This window comes from Cavia porcellus, unplaced genomic scaffold, assembly GCF_034190915.1.
Source record: "Cavia porcellus strain 051 isolate PalLab524CR breed Dunkin Hartley unplaced genomic scaffold, mCavPor4.1 scaffold_2, whole genome shotgun sequence".
NCBI classification, from domain to species: Eukaryota; Metazoa; Chordata; class Mammalia; order Rodentia; family Caviidae; genus Cavia; species Cavia porcellus.
This window is the reverse complement of record NW_026947485.1, coordinates 26,144,754-26,162,200: the sequence shown is the minus strand read 5'-3', so window position 1 is coordinate 26,162,200 and position 17,447 is coordinate 26,144,754. Positions and strand designations below refer to the sequence as shown.

At 40.6% G+C, this 17,447-nt stretch overlaps 1 protein-coding gene across 2 annotated transcripts in view; it reads left to right on the top strand.

The window, feature by feature from the left end:
• Window positions 1-17,447, top strand: part of Igf2bp3 (insulin like growth factor 2 mRNA binding protein 3) — a 126,642-nt gene that overhangs the window by 66,490 nt on the left and 42,705 nt on the right. For both annotated transcript variants that reach the window (XM_063239455.1, XM_063239463.1), the window contains 2 exons: window positions 14,445-14,496; window positions 14,586-14,649. In XM_063239455.1, coding sequence (XP_063095525.1) covers window positions 14,445-14,496; window positions 14,586-14,649 — 116 coding nt within the window. The remainder of the gene's footprint in view (window positions 1-14,444; window positions 14,497-14,585; window positions 14,650-17,447) is intronic.

Sequence of the window (17,447 nt, the reverse complement as noted above, 5' to 3'; positions counted from 1 at the left end):
GGGCAAATTTACTGTACCAGGTCATCAAGTGCCAGTAATGTAGCTAGGAATCAGTTACTGAAATTTTTGTTTGCTTTTTCTTTTCTGTTGGAGGACAGTGGAAATCTTGGTGCCAGGTCTTCATTATTGGGGAACTCTTGCTTTGAAAAGTTTATCTTGTGAGCTTTTTTTTTTTTTTTTTTAAATCAGTGATTTGGTTACTTTTAATCTTTTATGTAGCTCAGGTTTCTGTGGTTTGGCTTTCCAGGGATAGTTTAGTTTAATATTTAGCCTAGTCTTTTGGGGAAGCTTAGTTTTTTTTCATCTGGTTTTTTTTTTTTTTTAAAGGAAAATCTTACAAGTTTTGAAGGAATAAGTCCCAAGCGGGAAGCCTCAGTGAGCAGTGTTCACAGTGAGGAGTCCCCAGCTGCTGGCCTCATTAGGGGGATTAATGCTAAGCCCCCGGAGGTGACAGCCAGCACTGCTCCCTGTCCCTCTGCCTGGCAGATCTGCTTCCCCACCCTGGGAGCTCCACTGCCCTGCTCTGGGGCTGCTGCTCTCCACTGCTGTTTCCCAGCTGAACAAATATTTCCGATTTCAAATCATAATCTATGTGACTTCTCTCCCATAAAAGACATGGCTTTAAGTTACTTTCTTGCTTAACTAAACATGGACAAATCTTTCAACAGTCATTGCTGGGTTTCCATGTGGTGGAAGTTTTATCCAGACTTGCTGTGTAATGTTTGTTTTAAAGGGGACCTTTGCTCACAGGCTGCCTTTTAGAGCCTACTTTACTTCTTATTGACTAGGAGTCGAGTTCCTTTACTGTGAGCTGCACCCCAGTTCCTTTTACATTTTTGAGATATGGTCTTGCTGTCTCAAGATTTGCTCAGGGTAGGCTCAAACTTGAGACCTTCCTGCCTCAGCCTCCCAGAGTTGGAATTGCAGGCCTGGGCTGCTTTATCTGGCATCTCTGACACCATTTCTTTTGCCCCTTCCCTACCTGCAGGATGCTGGGTTTCCCCACCCTTCAGGAGGGAAAGGAGCAGCCACAGTGCCCCAGGCCCTCTTTACAAAAAGGGATGAGAAGTCACAGGGATGCTGCTTCCCATTCCCATGTCGGCTGGCCTTCTCCCAGCAACAGGTGAAGCAGGGAAAGGCAGCCCTCTCTCCCCGCAGCCCCCGGGCCTAGCTGGGATGGGGCAGTGGAATTTCAGGCTTCTCTGTGCTCCCCACATATGTGCTCCAGGAAGGGGAAGGGAGTGGTCTTTGGAGTTCCTCGATGGTGAGAGTCCAGGAAGAAATTCTGTAAATGGAGCATCCTCTGAGTAAATCCAGGATCCCCAATGGAAACCGGTGGCTCACACGGCTGCCATGCAGTTTGAGGACCACTACCCCCTGATCCTCTGGCGGAGGCCGTGGACCCTAAGGTGCTGCACTGTCCCCCCCATAGCCCCTGCCTCTCACTGTTCTGAGTGGCAGCGATGTGGCCTTTTCCTCCGGGGCCTTCGGTGGCTCCCCTTTGCCCCCCTTTCCTTCTCAGGATTGAACCTACGGACTTTCACTTTTTAGTTTGAGATAGTTTCTCCACATTGTCCATGCTGGGCTTTAACTGGGATCCTCCTGCCTCACAACCACACCTGGCTTTTCATTTTTAACTGTTAACTTCCCTAGCTCTGTTTTCCTTTCATGGAAATCTTGCATTTGTGAATTGCTTCATCCTTACTCGGATCTGAAAAGTTATGATGTACCCGTGTGTGGGATAATTATTCACTTTACCAGAAGCCTTGATAAGAGGCACCTACCGACTTACCGTTGTAATTAATAACTAGGCGACCTCTCAAGGATCCAGCTCGGCCCATGGTGTAGGGCCAGTGTTGGGGACCTGACATGCCTCCCCTGCCTCCTTCCTCCCACTGCAGGGGCTCTCAGGGGAGGCTTTCCTGACACAGGGCTCCACGTGATCACGGCCAGCTGTTGGCAGCTGGCATGCAGTGAACACAGTGGTCTCCTTGGGCTGGGTGGTCTTTTCGGAGCCTACCCATCTCAGCTTTCATTGCGTCTCTGTGTAGTTCTGCTTCTCTGACCACGGCTGCTGCCTTTTTTCTTGTACAAAAGTCTTCCCAGTAGTCATGTGTGGTGATGCACAAATGTAATCCCAGCACTCCGGGTGGGTGTGGGAGATTGAGGCAGGAAATGCAAGTTTGAGCACAGCCAGGGCAGTTTAGTGAAATGCTGTCTTCACAATGAAAAATGAGCTGGGAGCTAGACGAGGTGCATGCCGGTAATCCCAACACTCAGGAGGCTGAGGCAGGAGAATTCACTGAATTCTAGGCTAACCTGGGCTATATAGTGAGTTCAAGGACAGCCAGAACTATATAGAGAGACCCTGTCTCGAAAAACAAAACAAAACAAAGCAAAGCAAAACAAAAACCTGGGACTACAGCTCAGCACTAAGTCCCTGGGCTCAATCCCTAGTAATATACCCCCTAATCCTCTCGATATGTTGTGTCATTCATAAGAGAAAAGCCTATCTGGATCACTTACCTGTCTTGCCTGTATTTTTCTTGCTGTGTTTTACTCCCCTGATTCTCAGTTTGTTTCTTTCTGTGAAGGCACAGCTTCTGGATCCTTGAGAGGATTCCTATGAATCCAAACTGTACCTTTTACAGTGTGATCCTAACTCCTTGACATCTGTTTTGTGGATGGGAAGTTACACATCCATAGTCTTGGACATGAGAAATCCACTGATAACCGAATGAGCTTTGGGGCATTGAATATTAATGGATTATATATTAAAAAGTACTTGCCAGGTGAGGCTTTTGAGAATAAAGTATAAGACTTCATAACTGTGCTGCTGGGTGTCAGCATGGTTGAGCAGTCAGGGTGACCAACAGTGGACGGTCTGGTGACAGCACAGACTGCCCAACCTCAGGGCAAACTGCTCCCAGAGGTTAGAGAAGCTTCTCCCTGGTTGGTTGTTCAGTTCTTTCTCCCAAAATAATAGTTTAGGGGTGGTTGGCCTTTCCTTGGCCTCAGCCATGAGTAGGATCTGGGGTTCGGGCATGTTCACAGAAATTACTGGTTTTCTCATTTAAAACTTAACCAAGCTTCTGGACCCCCCCCCCCCAAACACACACACACTATTTTTTTTTTATTAGTACGTTTGTAGTACATAACGACTGCATTCCTGAGTATGTGGGAGTTGTGCGTACACATGACATATTTCAATCTTTTTTCATCCCATTTCCTCCTCTCCCTCTTTTCCCTGTCTCTTGGTTCGCTTCCCTTTTGCAAAACAACAGGACAGAACAAACAAAAACTCCCTTTTTCCTGTTATACCCATGTTTTATTTTGCTCTTTATATTTCAGGCTCCTCATATAAGAGAAATCAGGCAGTGTATCTGATTTATTTCGCTTAACATGGTCTTAAGGTGGATCCATTTTCCTACAGTGGCTCAGGTTTATCCTTTACAAGCAGAGTAGCGCTGCATTGTGTATAAATGCCTCATTTTCTTTATCCATTCATCTGTTGATGGACATATAGGCTGCTTCCAACATTTAGCTTGTTGGGATTGTATTGCTCTAACATAATATATGTGTATCCCTGAAAGTGTGATGTCTTATCTCTTTCAGGAGGATACCTAGAAGGGCAAGAGCTGGATTGAATGGAATTTCTAGTTCTAGGTTTCTGAGGATGTCTGTACTGATTTCTACAGTGGGTTGTACGGGTTTGCATTCCCACCAGCAGTGTGCAAAGGCTCCTTTTCCTTTGCCCAGCAGCCTCACCAGCACGATTTGTTTTGTTTTGTTGTTGCATTTTTTGGGACAGGATCTCTCTGCATAGTTCAGGCTGGCCTTCACTCACTATGTAGCCAGGTCTAGCCTCACACTCACAGCAATCTTCCTACCTCAGTTTCCTGAGTGCGAGTGCTGGGATACAGGCGTGAGCCAGCACACCTGGCCAGCATTCGTTACTATGTTTTTGGAGATGGCTTTTCTTTCTGGAATGAAATGGAATGTGTGTTGCTTTTATTTTCATTTCTCTAATGGCCAGAGACATTGAATGTTTTTCATGTATTTATTGGCTATTCATACTTCTGAGAGGTATCTGTCCCTTTTGATTGCTCACTTTTTGATTGGGTCTTATTTAGGAGGGTATTTTTTAGTTCTTTACACATGTTCTGTATATTAGTCCTCTGTGTAAGGAGTCACTGGCAACATTTTTTCCCCATTCTGTAGGTTATCTTCACTCTTAATTTCCTTTTCTGTGCAGAAGCTTTTTAATTTGATATGATCCCATTTGTTGGTTCTTGGTGTTATTTCTTATGCAATTGGGGATCTTAGTAAAGTCCTTTCCTATGCCTCTGTCTTCAAGAGCTTTACCTATTTTTTCTTGTGGGAGACTGTTTCTGTTTTAGCATTTAGATCTTTGATCTATTTTGATTTTAGTTTAGGCAATGGTGTGAGAGACAGTCAGTCTTCTGCGTGTGAATAACCAGTTTCCCCAGCACCATTTGCGGAAGAGACTGTCTTTCCTCCAGTGACTGTATTTGGCTGCTTTCCGAAAGATCAGAGAGCTGAATGTTCCTGAGGTTGTTCCTGCTCCTCTCTTTTGTTCTTTTGACTCGTGTAGTTTTGTGTCAGTATTACGCTGTTTTTATCACTGTAGCTTTGCATTGTGATGCCTCTTGCTTTTTCTCTTGTTGCTCAGGATTGGTTTTGCTATTCTGGGTCTCTTCTGGGTCCATATGAATTTTAGGATTGGTTTCTCTAGTTCTGTGAGAAACACGGTAGGTATTTCAATCAGGGCTAGGCTAAATCTAAATGTTAGTTTGGAAATAGGACCATTTTTACAGTGTTGATTCTGCCAGTGTTGTCCGGAAATAGGAGATGCTTTTTCATTTGCTAGTGTCATTTTCAGTCTTCTTTTCAGAGTGCCACGCAGTTTTCATTATAGAAGCCTTTCTCTTCCTTTTTTAGATTGTTTCTCAGGTATTTAAATTTTCTGGATGCTACTGTGAATGGTATTTTTTTCTGATTTCTTTCTCAGTGAGTTTGTTATTGGTGTATAGGAGCACAATATATATATTTTTTAAATCCTGCTTATACTGCTGAATTTGGTTATTAATTCCAGCGCTCTCTTTAGGTTCTCTGTGTAGAGGATCGTGTTGTCTGCAAATAGTGGCAGTTTTGACTTATTCTTTTCCTATATGTATCCCTCTTACCTGATTGCCCTTGCTTCTTGCCCAGTTGCCCAGGCTCATGTTGATTACTGGGTTAGGCCAAATGTGGTGGCACATGCCTGTAATACCAGCACTCGGGAGAGTGAGGCAGGAGGATCACTGAGTTTGAGGCCAGCCTCGGCTACATAGAGTTCAAATCTAGTCCGAATTACCTAATGAGACCCTGTCTCAAAAAACAAAACAAAACAAAAATTTGATGTTGGTTGTGAGTTAGACATAAAGGTTTTTAATCATTTTGAGATAGGATCCTCCTATATGTATTTCCTTCAGGGATTTTTATCACGAATGGATGTTAGGTTTTTGTCAAAGGCTTTTTCTGTGCCTACTGAGATGATTATGTGATTTTATTCCTTGCTGCTTTTTATGTGATATGCTACATTATTGATTTGCATGTGTTGAACCATCCTGCATCCTTGGAATGAATCCTACTTGCTTGTGTGACCTTTTTGATGATTTGTTGCATTTAGTTTGCCAGCATCTTACTGAGGATTTTTGGATCTGTGTTCATTAAAGAGATTGTCCAGTAGTTCTCTTTTGGTTGGATCTCTGTCTGGTTTTGCAATCAGAAATTAGTTCCCTGATGAGTTTATGGCTAACTGTAACGGGGAGTGCAGCCTGGCTGGAGGAGGTGGGTCGGGGAGGTGCGGCCTGAGCCTCTCTCTTCACCCTCTTCTTTCCCTCCCTCCCTGCGCTCTGCTTCCTGTCTGCCTTGTCAGGAGCTGTTTCTCTTCTGCCATGCTGCTTTGCCTTGGAGCTAGCTTCTATGGACTGAAACCGCCACAAACTGAGCCAAAATGAACCTCTGCTTTAATTTGTGGGTCTTTCATTGTAACAGAGAAATAGTGGTGTTAGATCTTCCTGAAGTTTCTGTAAAATTTAGTGGAAAATCTTGGTTATAAGGCTGTGAGAAGACCTCTCCTCTTCTTGACCGTGTCTGCTACACTGAGAGACTACAGGACTCTGGTTCAGTCTTGTGTGATGGACATTTTCAACATGGTTGGGTCATGTTTTATATCCTGTTATGTTTTAAGCATTCTTTTATTTTTAAAGATAGAACTAAACTTCATATATCATAAAAATGCATCCTCCTGAAGCAGTGCAATTCAGTAGTTTACTATTTAATGTATTCACAAGGCTAGAAACTGTTACTAATATCAGAACATTCCCATTACTCCCAGACTTACTGTGTACCTAATTCTTTTTCTTTTCTTTTTTTTTTTTTTAAATGGGTACCAGGAATTGAACTGAGGACCTCACACTTGCCAGGCAGGCACTGTAGTTTGTGCCTAATTCTTATGGCTAGAAATTACTGTTAAATGGATATACCACATACTGTTTATTCATTTATCAGTTAATGGACATTTAGTTTGTGTTTTTGCTATTATAAGTGATATTCTGTGCATGTTTTGTGTGAATACAGTTTTTCGCTTGTTGAATATATACCTAGGAGTGGAATTGCTGGGTCATGTGATAATTCTAGTTCTGTTTTGAGGAACTGCTGTGTTACTGTGTATAGCCGCTATACCAATTTTATAGTCCTGAACAGTATTGTGTGTGTTCCATTTTTTTCCTACATCTTTGATAGTGCTCCTTGTGTTTAAAAAAAAAAAAAAAGCATTGAAGCCATCCTAATGAAAGTGAATCGTTATCTCTTTGTATTTTTCAAAATTTTCATGTTGTGGACATGTAAAGATATCTGGAGAGGACCCCTTTCCAGACTGAAAGTGGTTTCTTCTATTATTAGAGGTTTTGGAAGCAACTTGATCAAAAAGGATCCTAACTTTATATTTGTTAGGAGGTTTAATGAGTTGCTACAGAAATTAATGTGTTTAATACCTTCGTTTGACTCAGATATGTATGTGGAAATGCAGTACTTGAAATGTAGGCTGGAGAAGCTTATTATTGGCACTGGAAGTAGATAAAGCTCTTTGTCTATGAAAAGACAACTTTGATTTTCCAGTGCAGGTGATGCCAAATTTAGACCGAGCTGGTGTCAGTCTCGGTGTTCATATTTTACTTTAATTACATGGGGAAATGAAACAACTTACTAGCCCAGGTGGTTAAGACTGTGGGTTGTGGAATCTGACAGCTGTGGTTTGAATCACTTTTGTTAGTCCTTAACTATCCGATTCCTAATTCTGTTAGCCTCTCACTGCTGCAGTTTATCCATGTATAAAATGGGAAAGTGTCACCGCATGGGTTTGTGTGGGTTCAGTGAGTTAAAGCAGATCGGATTATTGGGATGGTGCAGATGCTAGAAAGCACTCAAATAGTCATGACCAAAAGAAGGCTCGTGTTGGAGAGGAGCACAGTGGGTCACACAGGGACTTGGGGGCATTTGTTTAGGTATTTTGGGTCCGTCCAAAATACGAAGGGCAGTCCTTAGACTTCAAGGAAAGGTACGATTTGATGAGCTCAGCTTTTTTTTTTTTTTGTCTTTTTCCTTTTTATCGGTACCGGGGCTTGGACCCACGACTGCATGCTTGCAAGGCAGGCGCTTATGCTGCTGAGCCAAATCCCCAGCCCCCGGATGATGATGAGCTCAGCTTTTAATAAGCAGTTTAGAAAGCAGATGTGGTGAAGCATACCCATAATTCCAGCACTTCAGAAGGCTGATGCAGGTGGATCCCAAATATGAGCACAATTTAGACAACTTGGAAATTTAGCAAGACCCAGACTAGGGAGGGGGAGGCAAAAAACTCATTGTCTTGGGTTCAGTCCCCAGCCCAGTACCACAAAACAAAGATCAGTTTAGCTCAGCACTGTCTAATAGAAACATAAGTAAGCCACTCACGCTCCTGATGCTCCTGAATTTTGCGTGCCTGGTAATGCTCTGGGTTCCTCTGGTGGAATGACTTTTTGAATCCTAGTATGCTGCCTCAGGATCCTCTTGCCTCAGCCTCCCCATGTTACCTTTCTGAATGTGTTAGGGTTACTAGAAGGCTACCTGCTCTGTGCGGCTCAAACACTTTAAAATCCACACGGAATGGTAGGGCTGAGCTGCCCCTGGGCTTCTCCAGTGCTGAAGGAGAATGCACAATAATGAGGTTAGACTGCGCGTGTTCCCTGAGCACAGGCAAAAGAAGGGCGTTTTCAGGGCTGGGTGTGGGGGAAGGATTTGAATGTTTTTAGTTTTTTTTTTTTCCCCCTTTTTATTGGTACCAGGGATCAAATTCATGACTGCCTGCTTGCAAGGCAGGCGCTTATGCCGCTGAGCTAAATCCCCAGCCCCGGAAGGATTTCAATGTTCCCAGTTGTATTGGTAATATTTTAGAGAAAAATAGTTCAGTGATTTTTAAATTTTGCTGTTTAATTTTGATCCAGTATTTACTGGGAATGATTATTAGGACAATGATGAATTGTTCTTGTGTTTCTCGCAGATGGAGGTAAATGACCAGGTTCTGGAATGTTTTAAGCATACCTGACAGGTAGTTCTGTTCTTGTAAAATGTGTTGAGCTGTGTTTGAAAGAAGTTTGCTTCATCCTGTGTTTTTATCCTTCCAAAGCTGGTCCTGTGGAGGTGTTTCCCTTGTCTTGCTGCAACAAGGAGCAGTCAAAATGACTTTTCTGATAGCCCCATGAATTTCTAATTCACACCCATGAATTAAACTGCTTTTGGTGTTTGGAAGGATACCAGGGTGAATGTGTTTTTTTTTTTTTTCTTTCTCTTTTCTTGTTTAAATTATTTATTTATTGAGTCAGGTTCTCACTATGTAGTTCAGGTGGTCTTGAACTCATGACAAACTTTCTGAGTGCATGCTAGGATTACAGGCTTGGGCTTCTACCACACTGGGCCTTATGTGCATGTTTTGCTAAGGTTTGTCTTGAGGTAAAAGTACATTAAACGTCTTTGCTTTGAATTTTACTTCAATTTCACGGCAGTTTTATAATGTTTTTGATTTCTACTTTTTTAGATATAGGTATGAATTCATAACAAACACCTTCTTTTACCCTTGGGTCAAAAACTATTCTGTGACATTTAAAAAAAAAAAAAAACCCTTATGTTTTCTCATTCTTCACTGAGCAAATCATTGACTTCAAAGGTAAGACATGGCCTTTCTCTGGGAGGTTGATGCAGCTGTGTTTGGAGAACTTTGTTGAAGGGATAATTCATTTCCACAGGGCCTTTGGTATGGGTCCATGTATCCAGTGTAATGTCCTGCGGTGTCCCCTTGTCTTCTGAAACACAGAAGGCGAATCTAACACAGACAAATAAGGCTTGGCATGGAAGGTCCTATGTATACAACCGAAATTACTTGCCAGCTTGCACGTGGGAGCCAATGTGACTATCAAGAGCAGATTACTTGTGACACACATCACTAAGGTTAATAATCATTGGTCTAATTGGGAGACTAAAGATAAGATAAGATATTATAAAATGATACTGCTTTCCAGAAGCAGGCAGGGAGAGAGTGTGCCCATCGCAAGGGCATCACTGGAGCACGTGGAATGTGTGGCGGAAGGGCTGGTGTCAGGAGCTGACAGCCATGTTGAAGTGTGGACAGCATAGCCCTGGCAGCGTGAAGCCAGTGAAGGGTAGTAACTTCCAGCAGGACAAAGCTGGGCTGGAGGCAAGCATGTCAGTCCCTGTCTCTCGTCTCAGGCAATTCAGAGATGAGGAGACTTGAGAGGTGGCTTAAGGGAAAAGTAGCCAGCAGAAGATTTCGTGTCCCTAGTGATATCTGCAGAATTTGCATCATGCCCTCCTAGCGGCATCAGCTGAAACATAGCTAGTTTTGTGGAATGCAGCACTGCTTGGGGCAGCAGAGGAAATCATACAGTTTTCAATTATCTCTATTGGAATGATCATGTGTATATATAAATAGACTGAGATTGGAGAAAGGCATGAAGAAACTCCATTGTCTTGATGGTAGTGATGGTTTCATGAGTGTATGTATAATACCACAATGGATCTAGAAAGAGTGAAGTGTACCTCAATGGTGGAGCACTTGCCTAGTGTGCAGGAGTCCCTGGTTTGATGTACCGCACCACTAAAAAAGTTGGGCTGTTAGTTTGTAATGTTAATCTAAGTAAGGAAATCCTGAGCTGTGCTGCAACATGGTTGAACTAAATGAAGTAAATTAGTTAGTAAAAGATAAATGCTATATGTGACTCCATTTATATGGAGTAACTAATCAAATAGAAATAAAAAAATAGCTATTATCAGGGAACAGTTGTAAAGGGAAATGAGCTTCTGAGTGGGCACTGAATTGTAGTTTTGCAAGATGAAAAAATGAGATCTGCTGTACAGTGTGAATGTGCATAGCATCACTGATCTGCACACTTAAAAAGAAATAAGATATATTTATCTCCACAATTAACAATACATTTTTTTTAAACCTAAACTATATACAGGTACAAATAGCCTATGATGAATATGATCATTATGTATATCAAAAGTGTATCAATCAAATTGATTTTTAAAAATGTAAAAAATAACATTGCTCTAAGTAGCTCTAGTGAGATAAATTTATATACCATACGATCCACAGTGTAAAGGTAACGATTCATTGATTTGTAGTACGTGAACAGATACATCTATTACAGCATAAGAAGACTGGCCCTCCGTAGCCACAGCCCACTTTCTGTAGAGGTCCTTGTTCTAGGTATTTCATCCAGATCATAGAGTATGTGGTCTTCATTTAGGTGTGGACTTTGAGAGATTTGTGCAAGTGTTAGTAGTGTGTTCTGGGAGCCCCTCTTTAAACAACAATGAAAGAAACATTTGTGGCTGATAAAAGAGAGAAAAATGTGGGTAGGTATTCTAGGAGCTGAGAGGAAACAGAAGCAGAGAGATAGGTGGTGTATGTGACTGGTAACAAGAACTAGGGCCCGTCTTTTTACATAATGCAGAATGAGCTGAAGTGTCAGAATTTACCCAGAGTAACTTGTGTTTCCTCTAGATGACTTGGGTGGATTGGAGGAGCGTGGTACCATTTGAGGGTTCACTTAACACGAAAGACAAAACACCTGATTTCCTTTCAAATAGATTGGAGGAAAACTGTTTAGTAGTGTGAAGTTGTAAACCTTTTTGAGGTTTAGGAATCCTCATGCTGTTGACAGTTGCAATGATCCCTAAAACTTGTGCATAAGCCAGGCATAGCAGTGCACACTTGTAATCCTAGCAATCTGGAAGGCTGAGGTAGGAGGATTGTAAGTGTGAGCCCAGCCTGGGCAACTTAGTGATTTAGTGAGACCCTGGGTCAACATTTTAAAAACAAATTAAGAAAAAGCTGAGTTGAGGATTCTAGTGTGATACAAAGGCCCGGTTCAGTTCTAAGCACTGGTCGGGAAAAAAAGCCAAACAAAACAACAACCACAAAACAATTTATGTGTAAAACTTTGTATGAGACATCAGAGATTCTCTGGAATCCATCTTACACTATGGATGTGCCATTAATTTGTTCAAAGCTAGATACCAAGATGGATGCTAGGCCTATTTATTTTAAGGAGTATAGTGGTTTTGGTTTTAGAGTTAGGTTTATTGAGATACAGTTTATATACAATGAAGTTCACTGTTTAGTTTATTGGACTGTAGTACCTTTCTAGCTATTTTACACAGTATAATTGACCAGTAGCAATTATATATAGCTGTAGAAGCAATTTTGTTTTCAAGATGTTAAATGTATGTAATATAGTGAAACATTTTGCACATATTGTATTTATTTACTTGTTTTGAGACAGTTTCACTATATAGTTTAGGCTGGCATTGAACTCACCATGTATAATCCAGCCTAACCTCAAACTTGTGATGATCTTCCTGCCTCAGCCTCTTGAGTACTGTGATTATAAGTGTGCAACACCACACTTGGCTTTTTTTTTTTTAAATATATGTATCATCTGTTTAATCCTGGCATTGGGGAGGCTGAGGCAGGAGAGGCTCACCATGAGTTTGAAGCCAGCCTGGGATACATAGTAAGTTCAAAGCCAGCCTAAAATGCATAGTGAAATGCTATCTCAAAACAAACAGAAAGTGTGTGTGTGTGTGTGTGTGTGTGTGTATGTATGTATTCCCTTTGTCAGTACAGCTTTTAGAAAATGTTAGCTTCATTAGCATTGTTAATATATGTTCAGTCTACATTATTTATACAGTGAGGTATTTAAATTTTATAATGTGTCTGGAGTAATAAAAGTTAAGGTGGCATGAGCTAAATTGTGGAAGCTACTTATCAATTACTGAAAAGATTGCATTTCAGAAGAATTCAGAATAATTATTCAAGTAAGCATATTTAATCAGCACGTGAGTGCCTGCAGTCCTATCTGTGCTGCCACCTTCACTGTTCCTGCCTCTGGTAGATTCAAGTTTCTGCAAAGCTCTATGATCAGTGCGGCTTTTAATCACTGCTAAAACCTAAGTGGAACCTCCCTATCAGAGGCACCTTCCTGGCTCCATTAGTCACTTAAGATACGATGAACTAAAATGCCTTATTAAAACTCTAATTACATATGAAATAAGACGTTGGCTATTTAATAATTTCTAATTAGTCTTCAGTTATTTTTTTTTTCATTTTAAGGAATTGTATGTTTTATATTTTCTCTTTGGTATTATAAGTTTCTTTTGCTGCTGATTGATTGATTGATTTTTTTTCTTGTTTTGAGATAGGGTTTCACTATGTAGTTGAGGCTGTTCTTGAACTCACAATGTAGCCCATGCTGGCCTCCAATTTGCGGTAGTCCTCCTGCCTCAGTCTCCTGAGTGCTGGGATTACATGTGTGCACCAGCATGGCCACCGAGGTTTTTTTTTTTTTTTTTTAATTTTTTGGCCTCGACATAAAAATGTGTCCATGATTAAGACTCTGTGTATCGCAAGTTGACCTCTGAAGAGAGGGTGAGAGTACTTTTCCTGATGAGCTATTCCTGGGTTCCCTTCCTCTTTTCAAATACTGTAAAACACTTGAATATCTTTTTTTTTTTTTTTTTTTTGGTGTAAGTAGTGAAGATAGAAAAGTGAGCAAAAAATTGCTTTTCTCATAGATAGTACATAACAGTGGCTTAAACAGATGAATGAAATTTTCATGCAGTATCATTAAATGCTCAGAAGAAAAATATAAAACTTAAGCTTTATGATTTAATGATGGCTATAAATACAATCAGATTAATGTGTTTTTATTGGTATAGCCCACTCAAGGGAAAGTCACTAAGTCAAAACATAACTATGAAAGAGTATTCCATTTACAAGTAAGTATTCTTACTTAAAAGGGAAAAAAAGCATGTTCCTAGATGAACCTTGTTAAAGGTTTCAAACAGGAATCAGTAGATAAAAGCATAAAACATAACGTATAAGATAAAGGATCATTTAGAAGAAGTTTCTTAAGGTTTAATAGGAAATTGTCAGGCTTCTTAAGAGTTTAGTGTGTTCTAGAACCAGGAAACATTTTCAGAGGGCTGACTTTCAAATTTTGAAAGTAAACTGAGTTAAGTGATTTGTTACAAATTTATAGAAAACTTTTCAAGAAAATTGTACAGAAGAAGGGCAGCTGAATTTGGTTTATATTGATAAGACACACCTTCAGTTGATATTATAAATAAATGTATAGTTAATGTTTTAATAGTTTTTCCTTTAGAATAATACAGAGTGATAATACAGCTACAGGAAAGATGGTGAAAACCTCTTCAGATTGACATTTTCTGTAGATTTTCAAGTGTTTACTTTTTTTGTACCTTGTATTATCCACATGCTTATTACTACTTTAATCTTAAATTCAAGTTTCCAGTAGTGTCCAGCGGACTTCCATCATTTTGCTAGTCTGCCTTGAGGCAGTTCATTGCCGTTCACTTAGTTGAGCTGCATTGGGAAGTTGTTTGGAAAGGAGCATCTTACAGATGAAACCAGCCGCTGAGCGCGCCCCTTGTCTCATGACTCTGTGTGTCAGGCGGAAGTGGGGCTGTGTGTGTGTGTGTGTGTGTGTGTGTGTGTGTGTGAGAGAGAGAGAGAGAGAGATACACACTTTGTGTCCGCCAGCCTCAGGAGTCAGCCGGCTGTGACTGTGAACACAGTTACTTCTTAGCCAGAGAAGTCAGGAGAGGGAAGTCCAGCTGGTCTGCTCTTTCTGCTGCCTTGTGTTGAGTCCAAAGTCCCAGTGTTTTTGTTTTGTTTTGTTTTGTTTTTCCTTTCTTTTCTCTCTTTTCCATTACAATTAGTGATTTGAAAACATTCCTGCCCTGGCTAATAACGTGGGAAACTCAAAATTTATAATTTTCTCTCCCCCTCCTGCTAGGTGCTGGATAGTTTACTAGTCCAGTATGGAGTGGTGGAGACCTGTGAGCAAGGTACATGTCTTCTGAATTGCTTTCAAATTTGTAAAAAGAAGGAAATAGAAAGAAAACTAACTACTGTTTTTGTTTTTCTCTTCCTTTAGTGAACACTGACTCGGAAACTGCCGTTGTAAATGTCACCTACTCCAGTAAGGACCAAGCTAGACAGTAAGCAATTTGAAACTTTCTATCTGTATATAATAACTAAGGTAATTACAGGAATTTATGTTTTGTGGATTTCTAAATTGTAGAAAGGCCGGTAGATAGCAAAAACAACTTTATTTTATAAGTTTGGACACTGCAGTTATTTCTTTTTAAGCTTGAATGTCTGTTAAGAATATGCATTGGGCCAGGCATAGTGGTGCATGCCTGTAACCTTTGCTAGCCCAAACTATATAGTGAGGCTCTGACTCAAAAAAAAAGTAAAGGAATGAAATTAAATATGGGGCTGGGGGTATAGTCACTAGTAAAGCCCTTGCCTGGCATTCATGAGGCCCTAGATTATATGCCCAGCACCCTCACCCCATTAAAGAATATACATTAGTTAAAGCTGTATTACGTTTTCAGTGTATCTCTTCATACCATTTTAGAGTGATGTAATACGAAGCTGAACTATATGTGCGAAATGACTCAGGCCTGGGCATTGTTTCAGAATTATGACTTTTTGTTACCAGTATGATATATTGTTGCAATTTTATTTAATGCTGGTGAGTTCATCCTGTGTTAAACCAACAATAGTCCAACATGGTCTTCTGACTCCTTTCATTCTCTAATGATTAGTATTTATCATTTAGAAGTAGACAGACGTGGGGCTGGGGGTTTAGCTCAGCGGCATAAGCACCTGCCTTGCAAGCAGACAGTCGTGAGTTCGGTTCCCGGTACCGATTAAAAGGAAAAAGACAAAAAAAAAAAAAGTAGACAGACGTTGGACCAATATAACTTCCTTTTAGATCTATGGAAAAAGTATATTCAATGGAATTAACAGATCTTCACAGATCTGCCTCCCCTAGAAAAAGACAATTCTGCAGGTTTTGAATGACTTAAGGAACTGACCGAGTGTTAGAAAAAGAAAATGAGGGTCCCCCAGGCCTTGATAGCTCCTCTGAGACATGAATGTGGGGAAATAGCTGCCAGCTACTTGCCAGCACAACAGTGTCCTCTGGCCGGGGAAGTCTTCACCACCTCCAGATATGTGCAGCCAGAAACCCGCCTGTCCTTTCTGAAAGAAGAATGAAAGGAAGGGCCACATTAGCTGAACCTGACTCCTAAAGAGGAAAAGTAAAGAAGTTTCAGCTAGATTACCAAACCAAGTACCCACTCATGGAGGGACTAGGACAGGAAAGAGAGGCCTGGGAGGGAGATGGAAGTTTGTATTACACAAATGGAACGTCATTTTAAAGTTGGTAATTGACCATCGCACTGGTGCTGAGACATATTACCTGACACTACAAGGGAGGAGAGTTGGTTTTGGTTCATGTTTCATTTGGTAGTTGACTGGCTCTAAGGTAGGACAGGATGGTAGAGAAGAGCTGCTGACAGCATGGTGGACAAGATGCAGAGAGATCAAGGCAGGAGCCAGGAAGGGAGGAGACACCCCTTCCAGGTCACATCTGCAGTGGTCTGCTGCTTCTGACCACACTGCATCTCCCAGCTACAAGTCAGCCATACTGTCCCCCATAATCCAGTCACCTTCCAGACAGACTTAGATCTAGACCATAACAGTGATACTCATGGCTTATAATTTAAATGACTTAAAGATCTATGTAGAACCCATTTTCCTCCTAGTATTGTTTTCCAGCTGCTTCACCCTCTTTGAAATAATCATATGAACGATAAATACACGTTCATTTTTTCTTCCTTATATAAATGATACTGTAGCATATGAGTGTTTTGTACACAATTTTTTTTTTGGTAGTTCCATAGAATGTGATTGTTTGGATATGGGATGAATTAGTTATACCAGATTTGGGTGTTTATGAACAGTGCTGTATAGAACTCTTCTGATGTGTGTCACTTTGCATGTGTGTGAGTGTATCTGTAGGGTAAATTCCTAGAGGTAGAGTTACATTTTTAATTGTATTATGCTTTATAGATTTGAACTAGTTTAAATTGTCATTGGCATTGTGAGATTGCTTCTCCATACTTTCCCCAATACAAGATTTTATCAAACATTGCTAGTCTAGTAGGAGAAAAGTGATATCTCACTGTTAAGCTTTTACTGAGTTTTAAAACTTTTTTGCTTCTGTTTGTATTTGTTATGTATTCTTGTTTTTATTTATTTATTTATTTATTTGTACCAGGGATCGAACTCATGTCCTCATGCTTGCCAGGCTGGTACTTACACCACTGAGCCAAATCCCTGGCCCTTTTTGTATTTTTTTGAGACAGACTTTCACTGAATTGCCCAGTCTGGCCTCAAACTTTTTGTGATCCTCAGGCCTCCTACATAGCTAAATTACAGGAATGTACCATTGTGCCCAGTCTGTTAACATTCAGCAGGTTTATGTGACGTTTTGAATGGTACCAAATTGTCATATCAGTATTAAGCTGATATTTTATAAATTTCGTTCTTCATCTGTATCATATAAGATTTCAAAGAAGGAGGAGGCAGTAGAAAAACGGAAGTTCTCTGCCTTTTTACTCTTTCAAAAGCCTTACTGAACACTTAGTAAAGCAAATCCTTGTTCATAGAAAATTGAGACGATAGGACAAACTCGGAGTATTTGAAGATTGTCAAAGATTTATCCTAGTTGACTTATATGCAAACTTAACTAGCAAGGCTAGCTAGCACTGAGCTAGCAAGGTTAAGGGGGGAAAATATCAATTTAAACAGTTAAAAGCAAGAACATTTGTTGGAGACACAACCTGTACCGCTTTGAGAGGCATAAAAAGAACTTCAGTAGAGAGAGACAAGTAGTTGACAGTCCCCCTCTATAATAAATTTCAGAGCAAGCAGAATTGCACAA